This window comes from Salmo salar, chromosome ssa11 (assembly GCF_905237065.1).
Source record: "Salmo salar chromosome ssa11, Ssal_v3.1, whole genome shotgun sequence".
Lineage (NCBI taxonomy): Eukaryota > Metazoa > Chordata > Actinopteri > Salmoniformes > Salmonidae > Salmo > Salmo salar.
This window is the reverse complement of record NC_059452.1, coordinates 75,954,695-75,980,773: the sequence shown is the minus strand read 5'-3', so window position 1 is coordinate 75,980,773 and position 26,079 is coordinate 75,954,695. Positions and strand designations below refer to the sequence as shown.

The 26,079-nt window shown below is 45.4% G+C and overlaps 1 protein-coding gene across 4 annotated transcripts in view; it reads right to left on the bottom strand.

Moving 5' to 3' along the window:
* The window catches only part of akna (AT-hook transcription factor), a 31,704-nt gene extending 6,676 nt beyond the window's left edge, over positions 1-25,028 (bottom strand). Inside the window, exons 1-17 of one of the 4 annotated variants that reach the window (XM_014128367.2) lie at positions 24,733-25,009; positions 24,235-24,349; positions 20,851-21,429; positions 19,297-20,588; positions 18,994-19,068; positions 11,246-11,402; positions 10,827-11,014; positions 10,591-10,709; positions 10,280-10,451; positions 10,000-10,163; positions 9,535-9,705; positions 9,091-9,340; positions 8,867-8,970; positions 8,263-8,561; positions 5,036-5,186; positions 2,432-2,578; positions 2,056-2,225 (exon numbers count right to left, since the gene is read on the bottom strand). In XM_014128367.2, the coding sequence (XP_013983842.2) occupies positions 2,056-2,225; positions 2,432-2,578; positions 5,036-5,186; positions 8,263-8,561; positions 8,867-8,970; positions 9,091-9,340; positions 9,535-9,705; positions 10,000-10,163; positions 10,280-10,451; positions 10,591-10,709; positions 10,827-11,014; positions 11,246-11,402; positions 18,994-19,068; positions 19,297-20,588; positions 20,851-21,259 (3,868 nt within the window). In that variant the 5' untranslated portion in view covers positions 21,260-21,429; positions 24,235-24,349; positions 24,733-25,009. Of the gene's footprint in view, positions 1-2,055; positions 2,226-2,431; positions 2,579-5,035; positions 5,187-8,262; positions 8,562-8,866; positions 8,971-9,090; positions 9,341-9,534; positions 9,706-9,999; positions 10,164-10,279; positions 10,452-10,590; positions 10,710-10,826; positions 11,015-11,245; positions 11,403-18,993; positions 19,069-19,296; positions 20,589-20,850; positions 21,430-23,112; positions 23,347-24,234; positions 24,350-24,732 lie in introns of those variants that run through there. The other 3 variants (XM_014128363.2, XM_014128364.2, XM_014128365.2) reach the window with 3 other exon arrangements.
* Positions 25,029-26,079: the final 1,051 nt, after the last annotated feature.

Here is a 26,079-nt window from a genome sequence, read left to right as displayed (position 1 = left end):
GTGCTGAGGAGCGTGACACCAGTCCGGTGTCATATGCACCAGTTTCACGCATCTGGCCTTCAGTGCGCCTCCCCAGTCTGGTACATCCTTTGTCTCCTCCACGCACTCTCTTGAGGGAGCGTGTGACCTGTCAGGCACCATGTTTTGCGGTGATACGCACGGTGTCTCCAGTGCACATTCACAGCCCAGTGCGTCCTGTGCCAGTGCCCCGCACTTGCCGGGCTAAAGTGAGCATCCAGCCAGGACGGATTGTGCCAGCCCTACGCTCCAGACCTCCAGTGCGCCTCCACAGCCCAGTACGCCCTGTGTCTGCTCCCCGTACTCGCCCTGAGGTGTGTGTTACCAGTCTGGCGCCACCTGTGCCAGCCCCACGCATCAGGCCTCCAGTGCGCCTGCCCAGTCCGGTGTGTCCTGTTCCTGCTCCACGCACTCGCCCTGAGGTGCGTGTTACCAGTCTGGCGCCACCTATGCCAGCCCCACGCATCAGGCCTCCAGTGCACATTCCCAGTCCGGAGCTTCCGGCGACAGTTCCCAGTCCGGAGCTTCCGGCGACAGTTCCCAGTCCGGAGCTTCCGGCGACAGTTCCCAGTCCGGAGCTTCCGGCGACAGTTCCCAGTCCGGAACCTCCTGAGACGGCCCGCAGTCCGGAGCCTCCTGAGACGGCCCGCAGTCCGGAGCCTCCTGAGACGGCCCGCAGTCCGGAGCCTCCTGAGACGGCCCGCAGTCCGGAGCCTCCTGAGACGGCCCGCAGTCCGGAGCTTCCAGCGACGTCCCCCTTTCCGGAGCCTCCAGCGACGTCCCCCTTTCCGGAGCCTCCAGCGGCGGTCCCGCAGTCCGGAGTCTCCAGCGGCGGTCTGCAGTCCGGAGTCTCCAGCGGCAGTCTGCAGTCCGGAGTCTCCAGTGGCGGTCTGCAGTTCAGAGCCTCCGGCGATGATCCACAGTCTGGTTACAGGAAAGCGGAGGGATCAGCTAGCGGAGCGGGGGCAATGCCCTGAACCGGAGCCGCCTCCTATACTGGCGGATAAGCAGGATGTGAGGGTTCCCTCGTCCCGCACCAGAACCGTCTCAGATGCAGGAGGATCCGCGGGATGTGAAGGTTCTTCGTCCTGCACCAGAGCCGCCACCGAGTAAGTGTATTTTGCACCTCTTTGTCACGGTTTGTTTATTCGTTTATTTGTATGTATTGCATAGTTTCACAGTTATGTGGAACAATACACACGCTGCGCCTTGGTCCCATTCTTCAGACGAACGTGACAATTCAATCGTAGTTATGGTCAGATTTGCCAAACAGAGGGCGAGAGAGAGCGTTGTATGAGTCCCTGTGTGTGGAGTAAAGGTAACCAAAGTTTTTTCACCTCTAGTTGCACAGGTGACATTCTGGTAGAAATTTGGTCAAACCTGGAGACTTCCTTAATATTAGAGATCATGCACTAGCTGTTGTTAACAAAGAGACACACACCCCCTCCCCTGAGCTTTCCCGCTGCCGTTCTGTCCTGCCGATGTATAGAAAAACCAGCTAGATTAATATTTTCCATGTCCTTGTTCAGCCACGACTAGGGGAAACATAGGGTATTACTGTTCTTCAGATCACGTTGATAGGATAATCTCGAATGGAACTCGTCCAGTTTATTCTCCAGTGATTGCACGTTCGACAATAGAACGGAAGGCAGAGGCGGTTTATCCACTCTCCAACGTAGTCTTGTCAGGAATCCCGCACGACGGCGTCTATAGCGCCGGCCTCCTCCTTCTCTGAGTGTCGGAGATTTGGGCCTGGCCCAGGATAATCAAAATGTCCTTCGCTACCGACTCACTTAAGTAGAAGTCCTCATCCAAATCGAGAATAGTGATAGCTGTTCCGATGTCTAGAAGCTCATTTTGGTCATAGGAAACAATGGCAAAAACATTATGTACAACATATTTCCAACTTTTGACCAGGGTCCATAAGGGCTCTGTTCAAAAGTAGTGCATTATTTAGGGAATAGGGTACCATTTGGGACGCAATGTTTATATATGCTGCAAAAAAAACCTCAGCATTACAGTCAGCCCATAACTCACTGATGTCCAGCTCAGGTCTCTGTCTGGGTAGAGAGGCTGATCTTCTAGGAGTCAACCTGGGAGACCTCTCCTCCACCTGCTGCTCCTCACCCCACCTCCTCTCCTCCACCTGCTGCTCCTCACCCCACCTCCTCTCCTCTCTACCACCATCCCTCCTTCGCTGAGCAGACCTGAGAGAGTAGAGAAATCAAAAGGAACATTACCAAGCAGAAACGCTGAAAGAAAGACAATGAGACCCTATTCCCTATATAGTGCACTACTTTTGACCAGAGCCCTATGGGGCCAGTAAAAATGGAAATAAACCTGTTTCAACAGTAACAAAAGTCTGATGAGATCTCCCTTAAAAAAAGTGACAAGGTAAAAAGAAAAGGCCAACCTGTTACGAGGTGTTGAGCTGAGAGGGTGTGTGTGGTCATCCTGGGCTGATGGGGGAGCTCTAACAGGACTGGGAGGGTGTCTCAGACTGCCCTCTAGTCGCTCCTTTAGTCTGCCCACCTCCGCCTGCAGGGACTGGATGGCCTCACTGGGGGACAGACACAGAAACACACGCACACATGCGCACACACAAACACAAGAGAATGAGTACAGAGAGAAGTGTTGATATTTTCTAGCTCAATGTTATAGAGTAGACACTGCCATTTCAACTCCATTGGTAACTGTACTGTTACTTGTTCCAAATATTGTAGTTAGTAATATTGTAGTAATATCACAGCACGTCTGTTATAGGTGTTAAAATATACAATTGACCAATGGAATGAATTTGACATTCCAAACCATACACAATCATTTTCTAAACTCATTCCTGTAATGCGGGTCAATAAATAGGGCCCACTCATGCAGTGTCACACCATGCAAGAGTCATCACTGGGTACAGTATGTACCTCCTGAGTCTCCACATTTACCAGCTTCCATGTCTGTAATGAAATCAAATCATACAGAATGTAAAAATGACTCAGGTTGACTGGAATTACCTGACCCATTAGAAACACACTGACACCTGCCAATAAAACACTGCAGGATCCAGAGCTAGATTTTTCAAATAAATATTTATGATATAATAAAGACATGGCTCTGGTAGGATCCAATGCCAGAACCCCACTTCCCAGATAAAAGATACAGTGGGGCAAAAAAGTATTTAGTCAGCCACCAATTGTGCAAGTTCTCCCACTTAAAAAGATGAAAGAGGCCTGTAATTTTCATCATAGGTACACGTCAACTATGACAGACAAAATGAGGGAAAAAAAATCCCGAAAATCACATTGTAGGATTTTTAATGAATTTATTTGCAAATTATGGTGGAAAATAAGTATTTGGTCACCTACAAACAAGCAAGATTTCTGGCTCTCACAGACCTGTAACTTCTTCTTTAAGAGGCTCCTCTGTCCTCCACTCGTTACCTGTATTAATGGCACCTGTTTGAACTTGTTATCAGTATAAAAGACACCTGTCCACAACCTCAAACAGTCACACTCCAAACTCCACTATGGCCAAGACCAAAGAGCTGTCAAAGGACACCAGAAACAAAATTGTAGACCTGCACCAGGCTGGGAAGACTGCATCTGCAATAGGTAAGCAGCTTGGTTTGAAGAAATCAACTGTGGGAGCAATTATTAGGAAATGGAAGACATACAAGACCACTGGTAATCTCCCTCGATCTGGGGCTCCACGCAAGATCTCACCCCGTGGGGTCAAAATTATCACAAGAACGGTGAGCAAAAATCCCAGAAGCACACGGGGGGACCTAGTGAATGACCTGCAGAGAGCTGGGACCAAAGTAACAAAGCCTACCATCAGTAACACACTACGCCGCCAGGGACTCAAATCCTGCAGTGCCAGACGTGTCCCCCTGCTTAAGCCAGTACATGTCCAGGCCCGTCTAAAGTTTGCTAGAGAGCATTTGGATTATCCAGAAGAGGTAAGGGGAGAATGTCATATGGTCAGATGAAACCAAAATATAACTTTTTGGTAAAAACTCAACTCGTCGTGTTTGGAGGACAAAGAATGCTGAGTTGCATCCAAAGAACACCATACCTACTGTGAAGCATGGGGGTGGAAACATCATGCTTTGGGGCTGTTTTTCTGCAAAGGGACCAGGACGACTGATCCATGTAAAGGAAAGAATGAATGGGGCCATGTATCGTGAGATTTTGAGTGAAAACCTCCTTCCATCAGCAAGGGCATTGAAGATGAAACGTGGCTGGGTCTTTCAGCATGACAATGATCCCAAACACACCGCCCGGGAACGAAGGAGTGGCTTTGTAAGAAGCATTTCAAGGTCCTGGAGTGGCCTAGCCAGTCTCCAGATCTCAACCCCATAGAAAATCTTTGGAGGGAGTTGAAAGTCCGTGTTGCCCAGCAACAGCCCCAAAACATCACTGCTCTAGAGGAGATCTGCATGGAGGAATGGGCCAAAATACCAGCAACAGTGTGTGAAAACCTTGTGAAGACTTACAGAAAATGTTTGACCTGTGTCATTGCCAACAAAGGGTATATAACAAAGTATTGAGATAAACTTTTGTTATTTACCAAATACTTATTTTCCACCATAATTTGCAAATAAATTCATAAAAACTCCTACAATGTGATTTTCTGGATTTTTTTTTTCATTTTGTCTGTCATAGTTGAAGTGTACCTATGATGAAAATTACAGGCCTCTCATCTTTTTAAGTGGGAGAACTTGCACAATTGGTGGCTGACTAAATACTTTTTTGCCCCACTGTAGACACCAGCCAGTCAACACCCTCAGCATAAAAGGAAATCAAATATCAAACGTCTAACAATCCCCCCCCTCCTAGCTTCTACTGGGAGTTGCCAGAAGAAAACGCCTTGGAGCTGAGCTGGTATTTTTGCTGCAGTGAAGCTGCCCTCTTCTCCTCCCAGCCAATACTTTCCAAAGAGACTCATAAATCTGTGCTTGTTTGTGTCACTATCGCCATGGGAGCAGTTGTGTAGAGAGAGAGAGAGAGAGAGAGAGACTCACTTGCGGTTGGTCAGCTGACCAGAGCTCAGGGCTCGGACTGGATCGCCATGGTGATAGGGTGCAGTGGGGGATGGGCTTGGCTGGTAGCGATGCTGGGTCGTTCGGGTGGAACGGTCACTACGTCCCTCGTCCTCCCCTGACGCAGAGTGGACTTAGGATAGGAGGAGGAATTAAAGAGGAGAGAGGGGTTTAAAACAGAAGGCAGGGGAGAGGTGGAGAATCAAATGAACTGAAACGGGGAAAGAAACATAGCCAAACTGCTAATAGCTGCCTCCATGCTTCCTCTCAGGAGGGTACACGTTTCTGGCACGGAGTAGACTGTGTGCCAGGGTTTCCGGTATGAAAACGTGGCGCCCGACATTTCACCGGCAGCATTTTAAATGTACCGGACACGTGAGAAATGTACCGGAACCATATGCATCGGGTGCGTAACCTGATTAGGGCGTCGAACCCAATCTGCTCAGAATGACAGAAATCACATTTCGATTATGGTAATTCATCTTAACAGAACATGCAAGTCGAGGATGCAACGCCGTGTGTCCTTACAGCTCACATTCAAGATGTTAGAATAACTGTCCACATTTACTTTTCCTCAGCCAACAAGACGAGTAGCAAACAGCTAAATCACTAGCCTTTGCAGGAGGAGCGTGAGTTTAAAGTTTGGGGAAGTACATTTTCACCATAGAAATGCACCTTTATAATAAATCATGCCATTCGTCATCGCATTTGCAGACTTATGTAAAATGGCCTACTATTTGTAATGTGATGAGTAGATTGGATAGTCCTAATTCAAGCTAATAATATAACTTAATCACTGTTGGTAAAAAAAGACGGCTGAGGCATGGCTGAGGGCGTATAGTGTAGAGGCCTGGGCTACAGGCTATATCTTCTTTCTTTGCACGGGAAAAACACATTTCATGCCATTCTACTACACTTTATATGACTGGAGACATTAGTAGAATATTTTTAATACTGCAGTGGGCTAAATCAGGGTCACCGAGTGTTTCTTGGTAGTCTTAAACAAATCTACTTTGAAACAAAAGTACTGTAATGAAACAGCAGGGAGCAGGTCTCGAACCCTCGACCTTCTAGCCCGAAGTGCAGCGCGCTATCGACTGTGCCGCAAACGCATGCTCCAGCTGCAGGGCCGACATCCGCGTGTATAAAGAAGACTCCAATAGATGTCAGCTATAGAGTTTAAAGGTATTACATTTAGAGTTTGAATCCCAATATTACACTTTATATACATCACAGAAGACTGAAATATAGCAAAACGAATTATGAAAAGTATTAATAACATTCCACCCATGAGGTCGCTAGTTGATTTGACTACAGGAAAGGGCTACTAAGACACATTACAGGGTATCCCACTGTGCTGGCACTGACAAACAGATCAATAAAAATGACCTTGTCCATATAATAGGCCAACGAGTCCAATTAGGCTATATACTGTAATTTTGGTACTTTAACTCAATTTACTTAAGGAAAACTTAGCTTCCCCTAGTCTTATGGACGCGGCGTCTGTGAGCCTATGTCAATCTACTATCCCCCATAGTAGAAAAATGTCCTTATTCTGTAGGTCAGCTTGTCGGGAAAGAAATAGGCCAAACAGACTCTGGTAGAGCTGTGGGACGATAGATCTCCAAATTCATACAACCAGTAGATCTACGCTACATTAACAAAACAAAAGTTCAAAAGCACTGAATCTGAGACAACAGATCAGAACGTTTAGCTTAAAATGTTGATAAACTATTATTTCGAAACATTAGTAGTGCAGAAATGCGCACGAGGCAGTAGATGACGCGCAAATGTGCGTTTGGCTACCAGACAATGAAAGGAAGTTGAAAACCAATAGAACATGAGAGAAATAGACTACTGGTTTCAATGGCATATGGAAGTCTGTATAAAACAATACATTACTGGTTTCAATGGCATATGGAAGTCTGTATAAAACAATACATTACTGGTTTCAATGGCATATGGAAGTCTATAAAACAATAGACTACTGGTTTTAATGGCATATGGAAGTCTATAAAACAATAGACTACTGGTTTTAATGGCATATGGAAGTCTGTATAAAACAATAGACTACTGGTTTCAATGGCATATGGAAGTCTGTATAAAACAATAGACTACTGGTTTTAATGGCATATGGAAGTCTGTATAAAACAATAGACTACTGGTTTTAATGACATATGGAAGTCTGTATAAAACAATAGACTACTGGTTTTAATGGCATATGGAAGTCTATAAAACAATAGACTACTGGTTTTAATGGCATATGGAAGTCTATAAAACAATAGACTACTGGTTTCAATGGCATATGGAAGTCTATAAAACAATAGACTACTGGTTTTAATGGCATATGGAAGTCTGTATAAAACAATAGACTACTGGTTTTAATGGCATATGGAAGTCTGTATAAAACAATAGACTACTGGTTTTAATGGCATATGGAAGTCTGTATAAAACAATAGACTACTGGTTTTAATGGCATATGGAAGTCTGTATAAAACAATAGACTACTGGTTTTAATGGCATATGGAAGTCTTATTACTGCCTCTGCAGATATGGTTGGATTTTGCCTAGGCTACTTTGAAACAAGGTAAAAACATGCCTCATAGTATGTAGTAAAACGTTCAGGTTTCAAACAATTAAGTAGCTATATGTGTTCAAAATGCTAATGAAGCCTGCCTTCCGTTGCCTATGCATTTGAATGGCGAATGGGGAGCGCGCTTCAATTAGCAGTTGAGAATAAAAAAATATTAGCCATTTTTAATCATGGCCATAAAACTATTTTTAACACACGATTGCATTTAGAATTGTTGTGCAATGATTGGGCTTATGAAAGCGCTGTCTGACAGATTTTCAGCTCAAAGGCTCTGTATCTGTATGCGTGTGATAAATAAGGTACATAACGAATATACACACGGGCCAATTTAACTACACTAAATTATGCAAATGAACCCATAGACCGATAAGCATGACTGGTCAAATGTATTTCCATGCATGAATAGACTCAAAAGCATTATTTCGCAATGGGAATTTTTTACTTCTCCTGGAAAATTGGCCGGTGCCAATTTCATTTATTGGCTTTTCTAATTTAAAAATATATATATATAAAATATAAAAACTATATAGATTAATTTGTTCTTAGTCACTTGTAAGAACACAATTTGCAACCTAACCTAAATAAGACGGTTATAGACAGAACAGCATGGACTCACTGTGGTCACTGTCTGGTCCAAACTCACTGGTCCCACTGCCAGCCCAGGGCTGGGGGGTCCTGCTGGCCCTGTGCTGGGGGGAACTGGAGGCTGAGGTGCCCCTCCTTTCCTCCCCTCTGGTTCTCCCTGAAGACCCCCGTACCTGCCTTGGGGTGCTCAGACGAGAGCCTCCACTGTGCTCCAGAAAGGTTGGTCTCTGTGGTCTGTGTGAGGGGGTGCAGGGAGAGGGGAGAGGCTGACCTGACACGGGGGCTGTGTGATGGGGCTTCCCTGAGTTTTGCTCCTCAGGGACTGACAGCCTAGGGAAGAGGGAAGTAAAACAAAGACAGGAACACACACACTGATAAGATTACAAGGGAACCCATGAGCTGTCAGTCATGGGCAAACAGCAATAGGAACAAAACAGGGGAAGGTTAAGATCTGTAGGCGACTAGCCAGGGACATTGTGAGGGCACAGTGCGGAGCTGTGTGTAGGTGTGTCAGTAGTGTGTGTGTGTGTGTGTGAGACACTGGGGAATGTGTTGTCATGTTCTGTGAGATTGACAGCCGAGTCACTGAGGGTAGAGGAAGAGGAAAGGAGGGGGAGATGGCACCAGTAGCTCACCTCGCTATGGCCCTCTGGTGGAGAGGACTAGGTGCTGCGGGAGTCAGACGACTGCTTTCAGAGCCAACAAAACCACTGTCAGTCTCTGGTGAGATGATCCCATCCTGGTCAACACACACAAATTACTCTTTCAGGCTCAGTAGAAATCGCTGAATTGTGGAGATAAATGTGTAACTTAATTAACATTCATTCATTATAACAAATTTTAAAAAATGATAACTGACCTGGGACGGCACTCTTCTGGTCCCAGGCTGCAGTTTGGAGCCTCGCCTCTCTGTGGCAGCACTCTCCCCCAGACTGGTCAGACTGCTGCCATGAGACTTCCTGACCTCTGACCTCTTGCTGTCATTGGCCAGCAGATCAGGAAATGCGGTGGATTGGCTGAGGTCCTTCGGGGAAGGAGGAACTGATTTGCTGGTCCTTGGTCTCACCGTTGGAATGAATGTAGCGTCCTGCTGACCTTGTATTGGCCATCTGAAAACACATAATATAATTTAGAGTAATATAAATGTTATCCGGTGTTCGTATTCATTAGTACGCAGTGCACACTGTAGCAAAACCTGCTGCAACGAAAACAAGGGCTTCTTATTGGATAAGTTCAGGTAGTCACTCCCCATTTCTGTTTTGCTTCCTAGTGAATACAAGCCTGGTGCAGAGTTCAGGCTCACCTCTGAGCGAAACTTGTGTGGCCCTTCTCCTTTCCTGTCCTTGGGTGTGGTCCCTCTCTTGTCCCCTCACCATCTGAATGTGTGGCTTCTTCACCTGCATCAGGAGAATCGTGATCTCCCTCTGTCAGATCCAGGTCTAGCAGTCTGGGCAGCTCCCTGAAACTCTGGTAGCTGGAAGGGGCATTTGTAAGCAAACTGATATTTACATGACTTCAATTGACCAATACCATGATTATGTTTACAACAAAAGAACAGCCTGCTTTTCATTGGCTGATTTGGAATACTTCTGTTCTACAACGTCATGTAATACAGACTAGACCTTCTTTAAAAGGATAGTTCATCCAAATGACATAAATGACCTATTTCCTTACTCTGTAAGCAGTCTAAAAATGATCCCTGACATTAGAATGTTTTGTATTTCATGTCCAAATTATTCCAAAGTGTTTAAAATCGATTGAGACTTACTGGTCCATCAGCACGCTGAAGTCTCTCTCTACGCCTTTGTGTTTGTGACGTAAGGGATGGAGGAGCAGGGACGGCATCCCTCCCTCCTCTCCCTCGCTCTCTCCGCTGGCCGAGCTAACCTCCACCCCCACCCCAGACTCCCCCGGCAGAGGTAACACTGGGCTCTGGAGAGAGAAAGAGCGAGAGATGTTAACAGTCTTGGAAATGCAGGCCTTTATTCTATGGGATGAATAGTGACTAATCTACTGCAGTGTCTTCAGTAGCTGTGTTGTCACGGTACCTCAGGGAGTGGCATGGGCTCGCTGGCCCCTGCAGGCATGGAGTAGGGGGTGGGGTGAGGAGGTGGAGTGGGAGGGGCTTCTGAGGTGGGCCGGTCCTGTTCGGTCTGCTCCACCTGTTCCTTGAGCTCCTCCACACGCATCCCACACTGGAATATACGGCCCTCCAACTCCCTATCACACACGCACAAACACACACACACACACACAACCAAACACACACTTGATGTCCACCATATTTGTATTTCCTAATGTGCACTTCATCTAACAGTTTAAACACAGTATTGTAGATAATCCTGCAGTGTGGTCTCACCTGCCGGGGTCAAAGGGGCCCAACTCGGCCCCTCTCTGCAGTAGAAGTCTGTGTTCGTCTCGTCCTGCTAGATAACCTCTTTCCAGAGAATCCTGCCCCTGCAGCAGCTGGGACAAACCCTGCAGGGACACAACATCACATCATTACTCAAACAACATGGTGGCCAGTGAGCACTGGGAGACGCTCCTCTATACAATATATGCAAGATTCATATTAGATAAATATCAGAACAATACCTTCATCTGCTCAAACGGTTTAAGTTTCCCTCTCCTCAGGAGCTCTTCAAATGTTTGCACCTGCTGGAGGAACCTCTCAGCCTGCTTTGAGAGAGCCCTGGTCAGCTGCTCTCCAACTCCAGGGCCCAGGCTTCTGGGGGATGAGGAGGCCGCTGAGGAGGGACGGACAGAGGAGACTCCACTATGTCCTGTAGTGCGGAGAGAAAATAGGTTTTTAGTAAAGGACAATAGAAATGGGTAAAGAAATGTTGAATGAGAGGCAGAATCAACTGTCAATGGAGTATAAGAACGTATTGAAACAAAGCAATGGCTGTGTCCCAAATGTTACCCTAATTCCCATAAGGCTCTGGTCAAAAGTAATGCACTATAAAGGGATTGGGGTGTCATTTGGGAAGCATATATAAGATGGCTGTTAGTACCTTGGTGGGCAGCCTGTCCATTTAAGTAAACAGAGCCTGAGCTGAGCTCCGCCCTCTGAGCGTGGGGAAAAGTTAGGGTCATGACCTTTGAGCCTTCATGGAATACACCTGATTGGACAGCGTGACTGGGCTTGGGAGGGTCGGAGTAGAGGCTCACCTGGAGATAGAGACAACAGGGAAAAACAGGCATCAAAATGAATAAATTATATGAGCAAAATTATTAAAAAAATTGCTAAATAATAAGAGTTTCAAATCATTCTTTTTTCTTTTTTTTTTGACATGCTTTGTGAACAACGGGTGTAGACTAACAGTTAAATGCTTATTTACGGGCCCTTCCTAACAATGCAACAATGCAGAGAGAAAAAAAGACAAAAAATAATAACACAAGGAATAAATACACAATGAGTAACAATAACTGGGCTATATAGACAGAGTACCAGTACCGAGTCACTGTGAAGGGCTACAAGGTAATTTAGGTACTGGCAGCTTCATTAAATAGTACCCGCAAAACACCAGTCTCAACGTCAACAGTGAAGAAGCGACTCCGGGATGCTGGCCTTCTAGGCAGAGTTGCAAAGAAAAAGCCATATCTCAGACTGGCCAATAAAAAGAAAAGATTAAGATGGGCAAAAGAACACAGACACTGGACAGAGGAACTCTGCCTAGAAGGCCAGCATCCCGGAGTCACCTCTTCACTGTTGACGTTGAGACTGGTGTTTTGCGGGTACTATTTAATGAAGCTGCCAGTTGAGGACTTGTGAGTCATCTGTTTCTCAAACTTGACACTAATGTACTTGTCCTCTTGCTCAGTTGTGCACCGGGGCCTCCCACTCCAGAACAGTTTGCGCTGTTCTGTGAAGGGAGTAGTACACAGCACTGTACGAGATCTTCAGTTTCTCACATGGAATAGCCTTCATTTCTCAGAACAAGAATAGACTGATGAGTTTCAGAAGAAAGTGCTTTGTTTCTGGCCATTTTGAGCCTGTAATCGAACCCACAAATGCTGATGCTTCAGTTACTCAACTAGTCTAAAGAAAGGCAGTTTTATTGCTTCTTTAATCAGAACAACAGTTTTCAGCTGTGTTAACATAATTGCAAAAGGGTTTTCTAATGATCTTTTAAAATGATTTTAAAATTATAAACTTGGATTAGCTAACACAACGTGCCATTGGAACACAGGAGTGATGGTAGCTGATAATGGGCCTCTGTACGCCTATGTAGATATTCCATTAAAAATCAGCCGTTTCCAGCTACAATAGTCATTTACAACATTAACAATGTCTACACTGTATTTCGGATCAATTTGACATTATTTTAATGGCAAAAAAAAGTGCTTTTCTTTCAAAAACAAGGACATTTCTAAGTGACCCCAAACTTTTGAACGGTAGTGTACATATAGGTAGGGATTAAGTGACTAGGCAACAGGATAGATAATAAACAGTAACAGCAGAATACGTGATGAGTAATGTTCCCTCCAAGCTGCACACGTTTGCGGGCGTGCAGAACAGGTTAAAACAAGTTCAAATCAAGCCCTGCATGTACATTCATGGAATGTAGGCCTACATTGAACACCACACCTTGGCTGCTACTGTAGGCTGAATAATAGAATAGCCATTTCCATGTTAAAATGTAATGGGTTGCATTTTCTCCATTGTTTTGATGGTAGGCCACTCTGGTAGGCCTACATTATGATCAAATAGCCACAGTAGTCTTCATGGCCACTGATAAAACTGTAACTTAAAGCGGGTACAGCGTCAGTGTTCACAGTAAACGCGCGCTGGAAGTTGCACAGAATTTTCACAACGTTCAAGTTTGCGCTCGGCAGACCTGAAATTTGCTCAGCGCCCCAAAAAATGTGAGGGAACATTGGTGATGAGTCAATTGGTTAACTATTTAACTAACTATTTAGCAGTCTTATAGCCTGGGGGTAGAAGCTGTTCAGGGTCCTGTTGGCTCCAGACTTGGTGCATTGGTACCGCTTGCCGTGCGGTAGCAGAGAGAACAGTCTATGACTTCTGAGTCATAAAGCTGCAGGCAAGGATTTAAACCCCAGTGGTGTTGTAGTCTCTATAGCTATGCTATCTTGGAGGAGAGATGCTTCGCAACACAGAAAAGTCTGAGGTACATGGGGTGGCTCTACCGTCTATGTGTGTTTAATGTATATGTATGCATCACATCCTCCCTTTTGTGGAGAGGTTTCTATTTCAACCCCTCTCGGCTCTACCTCGGTCTCAGGATGATAGAACTGATATCGGGAAGCGTAGAAATAGAGCACATAGAACTGATCTACCGCTTCTTAGATTTGCTTTCAATGACAATGACAGATCTATAACACACATGTATCTGTGCATATCACAGCTTTAATTATACAGGCAAACCTATAAGCAGGTATTGGACTGTGCTTGACAAAGGGTTGAATTGGCCCTCCCAGCACATCAACGTAATTATGTCTCCAGGAGGAGGAGGAGAGAGACAGATGGTAGTGTGTGTAAGGAGAGGTGGAGGAGGGAGGGGGGTAAGCTAGATTTTAATTGGTATTAAGAGCAGACTGTTGTGCAGATGGAATAGAAGACAGTAGATAGGAATACCTAACTCTCTGTAAATTGCCTTTTCAAATCAACGACTAGGCTATAACCAACAATTACGAGACAAGGTACCGTGAACGGCCAAGACTACGACAACAAACTGTCACTACACTGTCCACTTGGAGATGACACCCCTACAGGGCTCGGACATCAATGATGTCATTTCCTGTTTTCCTCCACTGCATCGTGAGGGCCAAAACAATGCACGCGATTGTCCTAATGTGAACCGCAGGGTCATATGACTGTACCCCACATGACAGGATGGGTCTATTTAGTGTGTGTCTAGTATTGGTGGTCAGAGAGCAATTAAGAACTATCAACCAAATGGGCAAAAGCTAAGTGGGGTAGTTAACCCTCTTACCAAATAGGAAACTGGGTTACATTCCAGTCAGAATGCAGTAGTTGTATCTAGTTCCAGTCAGAATGCAGTAGTTGTATCTAGTTCCAGTCAGAATGCAGTAGTTGTATCTAGTTCCAGTCAGTATGCAGTAGTTGTATCTAGTTCCAGTCAGAATGCAGTAGTTGTATCTAGTTCCAGTCAGAATGCAGTAGTTGTATCTAGTTCCAGTCAGAATGCAGTAGTTGTATCTAGTTCCAGTCAGAATGCAGTAGTTAGTTGTATCATGTTCCAGTCAGAATGCAGTAGTTAGTTGTATCATGTTCCAGTCAGAATGCAGTAGTTGTATCTAGTTCCAGTCAGAATGCAGTAGTTGTATCTTGTTCCAGTCAGAATGCAGTAGTTGTATCTTGTTCCAGTCAGAATGCAGTAGTTGTATCTTGTTCCAGTCAGAATGCAGTAGTTGTATCTAGTTCCAGTCAGAATGCAGTAGTTGTATCTAGTTCCAGTCAGAATGCAGTAGTTGTATCTAGTTCCAGTCAGAATGCAGTAGTTGTATCATGTTCCAGTCAGAATGCAGTAGTTGTATCATGTTCCAGTCAGAATGCAGTAGTTGTATCTAGTTCCAGTCAGAATGCAGTAGTTGTATCATGTTCCAGTCAGAATGCAGTAGTTGTATCATGTTCCAGTCAGAATGCAGTAGTTGTATCTAGTTCCAGTCAGAATGCAGTAGTTGTATCTAGTTCCAGTCAGAATGCAGTAGTTGTATCATGTTCCAGTCAGAATGCAGTAGTTGTATCATGTTCCAGTCAGAATGCAGTAGTTGTATCATGTTCCAGTCAGAATGCAGTAGTTGTATCATGTTCCAGTCAGAATGCAGTAGTTGTATCATGTTCCAGTCAGAATGCAGTAGTTGTATCTAGTTCCAGTCAGAATGCAGTAGTTGTATCTAGTTCCAGTCAGAATGCAGTAGTTGTATCTTGTTCCAGTCAGAATGCAGTAGTTGTATCTTGTTCCAGTCAGAATGCAGTAGTTGTATCTTGTTCCAGTCAGAATGCAGTAGTTGTATCTTGTTCCAGTCAGAATGCAGTAGTTATATCTAGTTCCAGTCAGAATGCAGTAGTTGTATCTAGTTCCAGTCAGAATGCAGTAGTTGTATCTAGTTCCAGTCAGAATGCAGTAGTTGTATCTAGTTCCAGTCAGAATGCAGTAGCTGTATCTAGTTCCAGTCAGAATGCAGTAGTTGTATCATGTTCCAGTCAGAATGCAGTAGTTGTATCATGTTCCAGTCAGAATGCAGTAGTTGTATCATGTTCCAGTCAGAATGCAGTAGTTGTATCATGTTCCAGTCAGAATGCAGTAGTTGTATCATGTTCCAGTCAGAATGCAGTAGTTGTATCTAGTTCCAGTCATAATGCAGTAGTTGTATCTAGTTCCAGTCAGAATGCAGTAGTTGTATCTAGTTCCAGTCAGAATGCAGTAGTTGTATCTAGTTCCAGTCAGAATGCAGTAGTTGTATCTAGTTCCAGTCAGAATGCAGTAGTTGTATCTAGTTGTATCTTGTTCTTTAGCTGTTTACTACTCTTTCTACAACTCCCTTTCCATAACACACTTTGAGAGTCTAATTCCTTCATTTGAATCACAATCCCACTGTGGCTCTTCAGAGGTGCTGAGAAAAGTCCGACAGCCACAGAGGCTGGTGTTTTTCCTCAGTAGGTAGTGTATTATACATGCGGGGCGCCCTCTGAAACAAGCAGTGTCCCTTTTTGCACCCTATATAGTGCACTGCTTTTCACCAGAATCCTATGGGCCCCGGTCAAAAGTAGGGCACTACCCAGGGAATAGAGTGCTATTTGGGGAGGCAAACACAGGCTATGATCATACAGGTCACCTGAGGGGCCCTCTCCAGCATCTGCTTTGTGTTGTCTTTCATGTGGCCTGCGTGTATTCAGATGCAGAGCAGAGAGGACTAAATAGAACCACTCCGTCTGCCAGAGACACCAAATACATTTGATATGTTGTGATCTAAAAGCCAGAACTGATCCCAAATCAGGGCTTACACTCTTAGACGCTTGATAAATACAGCCCCTGGCCCTTGAAGAGAAGCCTCGGTCTATAGCCAATTGCTCAATAGAAGTTTTGTAGCACATACAGCTATCGAGATGACACACTTGTGTGCTAACACAATGTTAGACACACACACACACACACACACACACACACACACACACACACACACACACACACAGTGCACAAAACATTAGGAACACCTTCCTAATATTCATTTGCACCCCCTTTAGCCCTCAGAACAGAATCAATTTGTTGAGGCATGGACTCTACAAGGTGTTGAAAGCGTTCCACATGGATGCTGGCCCATGTTGGCTCCAATGCTTCCCACAGTTGTGTCAAGTCGGCTGAATGTCCTTTGGGTGGTGGACCATTCCTGATACAGACGGGAAACTGTTGAGCTTCAAAAACCCAGCAGCGTTACAGTTCTGTCACAAACCGGTGCGCCTGGCACCTACTACCATACCCCGTTCAAAGGCACTTCAATCGATTGTCTTGCCCATTCGCCCTCTGAATGGCACACATACACAATCCATGTCTCAATTGTCTCAAGGCTTAAAACTCCTTTAACCTGTCTCCTCCCCTTCATCTACACTGATTTAACTTTTGTTTATGTGACAAAACAAGCAAGTATGGTGTAGAGAATCATTGCACCATCTACAACCGCTGTGAAATACATTTTCTATGACCAAAAATGTTGTATCTTCAGCTGTTTGAAGCTGGTGTTCAAAACTGAAAGTAAGCCCCCATAGAACGGATCTACCACTTCTTAGACTTGCTTTCAATGACAATGACAGATTTATAAGTCACATTTCTATATGCATTTGGTCGGGTTGCCCGAAAAGTGACATATTTATTGCAGCTTTAACAGGTGACGTCAACAAGGGATCATAGCTTTCACCTGGATTCGCCTGGTCAGTCTGTCATGGAAAAGAGCAGGTGTTCCTAAATGTTTTGCACACTCAGTGGACAGACCATATAGACTAGAGGTCGACCGATTATGATTTTTCAACGCCGATACCGATTATTGGAGGGCCAAAAAAAGCCGATACCGATTAATCGGACGATTTTTTTATTTTATTTGTAATAATGACAATTACAACAATACTGAATGAACACTTATTTTAACTAAATATAATACATCAATAAAATCTATTTAGCCTCAAATAAATAATGAAACATGTTCAATTTGGTTTAAATAATGCAAAAACAAAGTGTTGGAGAAGAAAGTAAAAGTGCAATATGTGCCATGTAAGAAAGATAACGTTTAAGTGCCTTGCTCAGAACATGAGAACATATGAAAGCTGGTGGTTCCTTTTAACATGAGTCTTCAATATTCCTAGCTATGACGTTTTAGGTTGTAGTTATTATAGGATTTATAGGACAATTTCTCTCTATACGATTTGTATTTCATATACCTTTAACTATTGGATGTTCTTATAGGCACTTTAGTATTGCCAGTGTAACAGTATAGCTTCCGTCCCTCTCCTCGCTCCTACCTGGGCTCGAACCAGGAACACATCGACAACAGCCACCCTCGAAGCAGCATCACCCATGTAGAGCAAGGGGAAAAACTACTCCAAGTCTCAGAGCGAGTGATGTTTGAAACGCTATTAGCGCGCACCCGCTAACTAGCAAGCTATTTCACATCGGTTACACCAGCCTAATCTTGGGAGTTAACAGGCTTGAAGTCATAAACAGCGCAATGCATTGCGAACAGCTGCTGGCAAAACGCACGAAAGTGCTGTTTGAATGAATGCTTACGAGCCTGCTGCTGCCTACCACCGCTCAGTCAGACTGCTCTATCAAATCATAGACTTAATTCTAATATAAGAACACACAGAAATACGAGCCTTCGGTCATTAATATGGTCGAATCCGGAAACTATCATCTCGAAAAATAGAGAAGCGGTCCGTATTTTATCTAACGGGTGGCATCCATAAGTCTAAATATTCCTGTTACATTGCACAACCTTCAATGGTATGTCATAATTACGTAAAATTCTGGCAAATTAGTTCGCAACGAGCCAGGCAATGAACGCAAGAGCAGTGACACAATTTCATGTTAGCGGGCAATATTAACTAAATATGCAGGTTTAAAAATATATACTTGTGTATTGATTTTAAAGAAAGGCATTGATGTTTATGGTTAGGTACATTGGTGCAACGTCAGTACTTTTTTCGCAAATGCGCTTGTTAAATCAACACCGTTTGTCGAAGTAGGCTGTGATTCGATGAGAAATTAACAGGCACTGCATCAATTATATGCAACACAGGACACGTTAGATAAAATAGTAATATCATCAACCATGTGTAGTTAACTAGTGATTATGTTAAGATTGATAGTTTTTTATAAGATAAGTTTAATGCTAGCTAGCAACTTACCCTGGCTTCTTGCTGCCCTCGCGTAACAGCTAGTCAGCCTGCCACGCAGGCTCCTCGTGGAGTGCAATGTAAGGCAGGTGGTTAGAGCGTTGGACTAGTAACCAGAAGGTTGCAAAAACGAATCCCCGAATCCCCCCTGAACAAGGCAGTTAACCCCCGTTCCTAGGCCGTCATTGAAAATAAGAATGTGTTCTTAATCTGACTTGCCTAGTTAAATAAAGGTGTAAAAATATATATATATATATATATATATATTTTTTTTTAATCGGCAAATCGGTGGCCAAAAATACCGATTACAGATTGTTATGAAAACTTGAAATCAGCCCTAATTAATCGGCCATTCCGATTAATCGGTCGACCTCTAATATAGACTACCTTGGCTTCCAGACGCATCCGATCAATAGTGTTCTCTGCCTCAGCATACTTGGTCAACAGCCGGTTGTAGTCCTCCTAGAGAAAAGAGGGGGAAGGAGAGGGGGGAGTGAAAACTGTGAGCTGGATAGGAAGTAGAGAAGCACTACCCAGAGATAGTCAATTAGAGAATCATTCAGTGAATTTGTTAGTGAATTGGTGTCAGTGTGTCAGACACTTGAAAAGTCGGAGTACGCCAGAACGCTAAGGAATCAGAGTTAGTCTGAGTGTGTGCCCGTGGTGTACTCCTAATCTCTGTGTATTCACCTGCAGCTGCTGTACCAGAGTGCTGGCCTGTTGTGGGCATCTGAAATCCTCTGGCACCATAGAGTTTAGGGGCCTGTGGGGCCCGTTGGGCGGCGAGGGGGATTGGGGTCCGTCTGTACTGCTCAGCAGCACCTCTCTCACTATGTCAGCAGGGGACTTGAACACCAGGGGGGGCTCCACTGACAGAGACCTCTTTCTGGGGGAGCCTTTGCTCTTGGGGGGGGTGTAGCCGCTCTTAGGGAAGTGGACCCTGGGCTCTACCTTGGAGAAGTCTGGGGTGGGGTAGTTCAGTGGGCCTCTTCGGCCCTCGTCCATGTCAGGGTCATGACTCCTGGGTTGGGGTTTGGGGGGGCTCTCCCTGGGGGTCTGGTGGCTCCAGTTCTTGGTGCTGCTGTGAAGGGGGGACTGTGAGGGTACATGCCAGGATTTCTGAGAGGAACAAACCATGGCTTGTGGGGTGTCAGATAAGCTCTGTCTTATCTTCCTCGGATAGGGGTGTTGCCGATGGTTAACGCCTGGCTCATCCTGTGGGCTCTCTCCACCCCTCTCTTTTCTCTCGCTGAGTTGGGAAGATATCCCACACTCAGGAGAGATAGCTGCTGGGTAAGGGGAGGTCCTAGGCTTGAGATCCTCCCCCCCTGACTCAAGCACCCAATGAGGCCTGGGGGCGTTGCTCATCCGGCTGCTGCGGGATTCCGGAAGGCTCTCTGTGAAGGTGGGATCCTCCGGGAAAGTCTCGGCTTCAATCCCTGGAGCATAGGCCAACTCCTCGGAGGAGAAGTGGAGGAGGTGAGGAAAGGTAGAACTCCTGGGAGGGGAGGGGAGAGACTGCGGGGATGAACAGAGCAGGTCGGGAGGGAAAATGGAGGAGAGGTTTCCAGACACACTCTCTCCCAACCGTTCCCCCCCTCTGCTGTCACTCTCTGAGAGTTCACTTGTCTCCTCTATTTGTAGGTCGGCCGTATAACTGCCTATGGCACGAACCTCTCTCTCCTCCTTCTCCCACTCTTCTCCTCTGACACTAAGGCCCTGATCCCAGCCAGGCCCAGCCCCGGCTATGACAGGATATGCCATCATATCAGTTTGTGCATGTGGCTCGCTGTCCTCCTCCTCCTCTCCATCCTCCTCTACCTCCTTCTCGTCCTCCGTCATGTCCAGCTGTCTGTCTCTCTCTGGGAGACGCTCCATCCGCTGCCTGTCGACCACGCAGCTCTGCTCCTCTTCAACCTTCTGCTGCTCCTCTTCCTCACTCCAGATCTCCACACTGTCCTTGTCCTCCGGGAGATCGTCATCTAACAGAGAAAGAGAGGGGCATGGGAGAAGAGTCAGTTCAGATGCATCCATCTCAGCGGTAACCGTGTTCATAAACTAGCTTATTTAATGAAATATCAATACACACATAGCATGGTCACCCCTGCTTGCAGGCCTTAGGCAGCTTAGGTCTTTGATGGCACCCTATTCCCTGCATGGCGCATTACTTTTGACCAGCGCCTTACTGGCCGTTGATAGCAATAACATTGTTGTGACATTGTTAGTAATGTATGTGTGACTCACAGAGTGACAGAGTGTGCCTGTCCTCTCCAGGTGGCTCAGAGTCCTGCAGCTCACTCAGGTTATAACTCAGCTCCTCCAGAGGGTCTACCAGCCCCAGCCCACCCGCCCTACTGGGGGACAGGGACCCCTCCAAGGCTCCAGAGTACCGGGGTGGATTCTCCTCTCCCTCCTCTTCTCCTCCCAGACCCACATCCTCCAAGGCCTCGTCCAGTCCTATGATCCCGTTCTCATCCATCTGGGTGTGGAAGCCCTCCTCCTCTTCTGCTTTCCTGTCCCAACCTTCCTCATCCTCCTCTTCCTCTTCCCCCCAGTCCACCTCTGAGCCTATGGAGCTGAAGGGAGAGGGGCGTTGAGGAGCGGGGGTCCAGAACAAAATTCCTGCCCTTGTGCGTTGCCCTCTGGTCTCCATCCTCTCTCAGATCTGACCTCTGACCTCTAGCCAGATCTGGTGTCGCCCAGTATCCTGATTGGCTGCTCCTCTGAAGCCCACCTCCAAAGCCATGGCTTAGAATCTAGCCTACTGGCTGAAGGCCTATGTCCGTCTTATGGAAAGCTTTGTCACTGGGGACACCTGATGCCCTGAAACCAAATGCAGTAACAATAATGAGAGAAAGAACTTCACCCAGTTTCTGATACAACACATTTCAAATGCGAGCACACATCTTCACGGACGCACACGTTCACTTCAACATCTGGCGATTGGGAAAAGCCAAATGCAGCTCTATACCGCATCCCTACCTCTCTGTAAGATGTGACTTCACCACACCGCAAACTGCAGGCCATCTTTAAGGCAGTAAGTAGGGCAGTCATTCACACGATGCAGAACACAGATCGCAGCGCTAATGAACTGTGACTAAAGAGCAAGGAAATGAACAGTCTGTCTCCATCCTCACACACAGCTGCTCCCTAAAGTTAACATGGAGGCATCTAAACCAATCAGCAGTCAACCATGTGTCGCTCCTTCACTATGCCCAATCTTTACATTTCATCATATTTACTATACATATTAAAAAAACTATTGTTGCTTCATTCAAAGACAGATAAAAAAGGGGGAGACAAATTGCATGAATGAATTCCTAAATGTACAGTACTCTTAGAAAAAACATATCTCCGTGGCTCAGTATCAGTCAGGCTGTGCATATTAGATCACTAGGTTCACATTTTATATCTCCGTTTTGAAAGATTGCTTTTTAGGCTAATAATGGAAAAACATTTTGGGGGTTTTATCAAAAACAGGGAACATCAAGATCAACTATTTCTGGATGTCATGGAGTATGGGTGTGTAAAGTCTCTTCAGTCCTACCTACTACAGAGCACTGGGGTTGTTGTTAACGGTCCCCATAGTAACCGACAACACCAACGCGGAGAACAACAGGCCTCAATGCTGCACTTCACACCCCCACCTTCAGCCAAACAGCATTCGGAGCATTGACTCATGGACAAGACAAGAAGCAGCGAGGGGAGACGAGTGAGAGACGTTTCTGGGGGTTTGCTGGGGAAGCTGACAAAGCCTTATCTGTACATGAGACACTTGTTACCTCCTCACCATACTACAGTACTCTTTCATGCACTTCAAAGCACCGCACAAAGGCACACAGAAATTCTACTTGTAAAGGTGTTGTAGGAGGAACCATGGAACACAACACAAAAAAAAGAGGGAAAACAAATCCGTTTTCCAAGACACACGGACCCGGAAAGTGAAGCAGCAAGCTTAGACTTGGCCACCGTGCATCGTGGTCCTCATCAATATGCCAGATTAGCAAAAGCAGATTATTTGGAGAGTGCTGCTTCTAATCTGACACACGAACCCATCAGCAGTGTCTTCTAGCATACACACACCAGCTCATCTTTGTTGTGGAGGAAACAAACAGGACTCTCACTATGTGTGGAACAAGCAACAGGCTCATAGCCCCTCTGTCCTCCTTTCATACGCAAATGTATGGAGAGTCTCTCTCCGCGGAGAGGAGGCAGCTGGGCTGACGCACAACCTATCCAAACCGAGACAACAGGGAGAACACAAGCTCTTCAGGCAGACAAACAATTTAAGGGCATTTTTCATAGCTAATTTCAGCTCCGGGACTTGGTTCATCAGTGAACATCAAACGTATTTTTGATGTAGCCTAGATAGAATGCATTCAACATAAACAATTTAGGCAGTCGATCTTAAAACAGGCCCACGTTCAGATGATGCACATCTTCACTCGTCATTACAGCAATATCACAGCCATTCGCTGGATTGTGAAGCATCAAGAATGGACTCACCTGTTGCTTCAATCCAAGCGGCGTGTGCATACAGCCCATGAGGCACTCCGAGGTTGCGTTATGTGGTCAGGCTGGGTTATTAAACCCTGAGGGGCTCACCAACAGCTCACAGCCAGTCAGCCAGTCAGACGGACAGACAGCCAGACAGACCCAGTAGAAGTCCTGCATCTCCAGAGAGCCCCACTGACAGCTAGGCTAATCCCCGGAGTGCCAGTGGAGCTCTCTCTCTCTCTCTCTCTCTCTCTCTCTCTCTAGTCTGGGATAACGAGAGCTGCTAGGCTAATTAGTGCACCTGCCAGGCTCTCCTCTCGCAGACTCCCAGCCCTCCCTCCCAAAGCTGTCAGGACAGACGTCAACAGAGCCAAAAGCAACATGTTTCAGTTTTGTTAGGCTGACGACCAGAGCATTCTGCCCATTCAGAGAATCTATTTGAAGCCTCCGGACTTCACCCACGCTGAGAGAGTCCAGTCCTGTGAAGGTTGGCTAAGATGGCCTACTAACTAACTAAGCAAACATAGGCTAATCTTCTTACAAGGCGAGGGGAGAGATAAGGACATGCAGACAGACACAGAGCTAGGAGAAACCAACCTGGGCCTTATGCTGAGCCAAACCAAAGTCAGGGGACCACGGAAGTGTTGCAAAATTCCCAAGTCTCCCAACTGCCTACCTACAAGACTTTCCATCCTGACAACACGCTATACCAGTTCGTCTACATCTAGTGAGTGGAAGACATAGTCCCACAACGGACTGCAAGTATGGGGATAATGAGGGTTTAAGGGGTTCCTTGGGTCCATGATGGGGTAAAGCGTCAACACAGAGACAGCCCAAAAACCCATCAGACGTTTAACCTGTTCTTAAGTTATACCTGTGTAGTAGGCTAGTAGCATTAGTAATACATAGTAATTACAGTATACATTTTTTAGTAAGAGCTTTGTAAGTGCATAGCAATGGAGTTGAGAGGTTTTTTGTTGTCATTACTTAAGTGTACTAACACACAACACAGTACGTTAGTACTTTTGAGTACTTTCTCTCAATGACTGAATCCACTTTGTGACTTTGTTCAAGAATCCTCATTACTTGTGACAATCAAGAACACTACACATTTACAAATTCTAAACTTACCTCGTGTTAATATCATCCAAGGCAGCTGAAGCAGAAATTCAGAGAGACATCGAGATTGCAGCATGGGCAGACTTCAAAGTAGCAGGCCTTGGTTGCCTTGAGAACCGCTTCCAAACTACAAAAAGACCCAGCCCAATGTCACCAAGCGATGCATTGCAAACCACGACTTCACTCAAAGCCACCCACTTTACCTGAGTAAACCCCCCCAAAAAACGGAACTATAGCTAGGTTCAGTTTCAATTCAGCCATCGGAGATACTATTAGCAAAGAGTATGCAGTACATTCAAAAAAGTGGGTAATAGTTAGGTAGCTAGCTAGCTTAGCTAGAAACTATTCTGCACTTTCTAGGGATTGTACACACTCTCCAATGTTGTGTTGGCGCGATCCAAGTCTTTTATCTACATAATCAGTATTCGAATTCCCATCACTTAAAACTAAAAGTCCTAAATGTGATCGTGGCTAAATCATGGCGAAGGCAAATGAACTGGTTGGTCATACCTGTGATCGTGTGTATTAACGTCAATCCATCGGGAAAAAAGCGAAATAGTACCGTTGGCTAATAATTCCATTCTCGGAGCGTGGCACTGATTTTTCTGGAGGAAAAGTTATTAAAGAAACCGAACTGACGCCAAAAGCAAAGTGCCGATTGGTTCGCTGCATCGCTTGGGGGAAGGACTTGGCTTGGACTGACGTTTCCAAAAAAATACACTGATAAAAACATTGACGGTACATTAATATGAAAATGTAGACAGAATAAAATAAGTGCACATCCAGTGTGTCAGAGATCAACTCTATAGCCTCCTGAATAATTCTCAGAATGTAATAAGACTCGACTGATCAAGGGGGAGATAAAAACATATTTTGTATAATTTTCATCCACACGAGGGCAGCATTTTCTTAGATTTCAACTCGACTTGCCATCAATTATTGTTCCTCTAGATTGCGCAGTTAGATGATTTACAGCAGAACCTTCATGCATGTATGATTCTACATATTGTGTGATACTGTATCTGCAGTTATTTTCCACATGACTGAAAACGCCCATTATTCCCACATATGTTGTAGCGAATTCGGAGGATTTGAACTCTGGTCCAACGACTGTCAAGCAAACACCTTAACTGATCCTATATCAGCACTACAACTGAGACAATTTATGATTATTGGCCCAAGTCTCCCCTATCCATGTGATCTAAAATGCAAAACGATCCTAGATCAGCACTCAGAGTAACAGACAGACAAGCAGACAGATCAAATCAAATCAAATTTATTTTTATATAGCCCTTCGTACATCAGCTGATATTCTCAAAGTGCTGTACAGAAACCCAGCCTAAAACCCCAAACAGCAAGCAAAGCATGTGAAAGAAGCACGGTGGCTAGGAAAAACTCCCTAGGAAAAACTCCCTAGAAAGGCCAAAAACCTAGGAAGAAACCTAGAGAGGAACCAGGCTATGAGGAGTGGCCAGTCCTCTTCTGGCTGTGCAGGGTGGATATTATAACAGAACATGGTCAAGATGTTAAAATGTTAAAATGTTCATAAATGACCAGCATGGTCAAATAATAATAATCATAGTAGTTGTCGAGGGTGCAACAAGCACGTCCGGTGAACAGGTCAGGGTTCCATAGCCGCAGGCAGAACAGTTGAAACTGGAGCAGCAGCACGGCCAGGTGGACTGGGGACAGCAAGGAGTCATCATACCAGGTAGTCCTGAGGCATGGTCCTAGGGCTCAGGTCCTCCGAGAGAAAGACAGAAAGAGAGAAAGAGAGAATTAGAGAGAGCATATTTAAATACACACAGGACACCGGATAAGACAAGAGAAATACTCCAGATGTAACAGACTGACCCT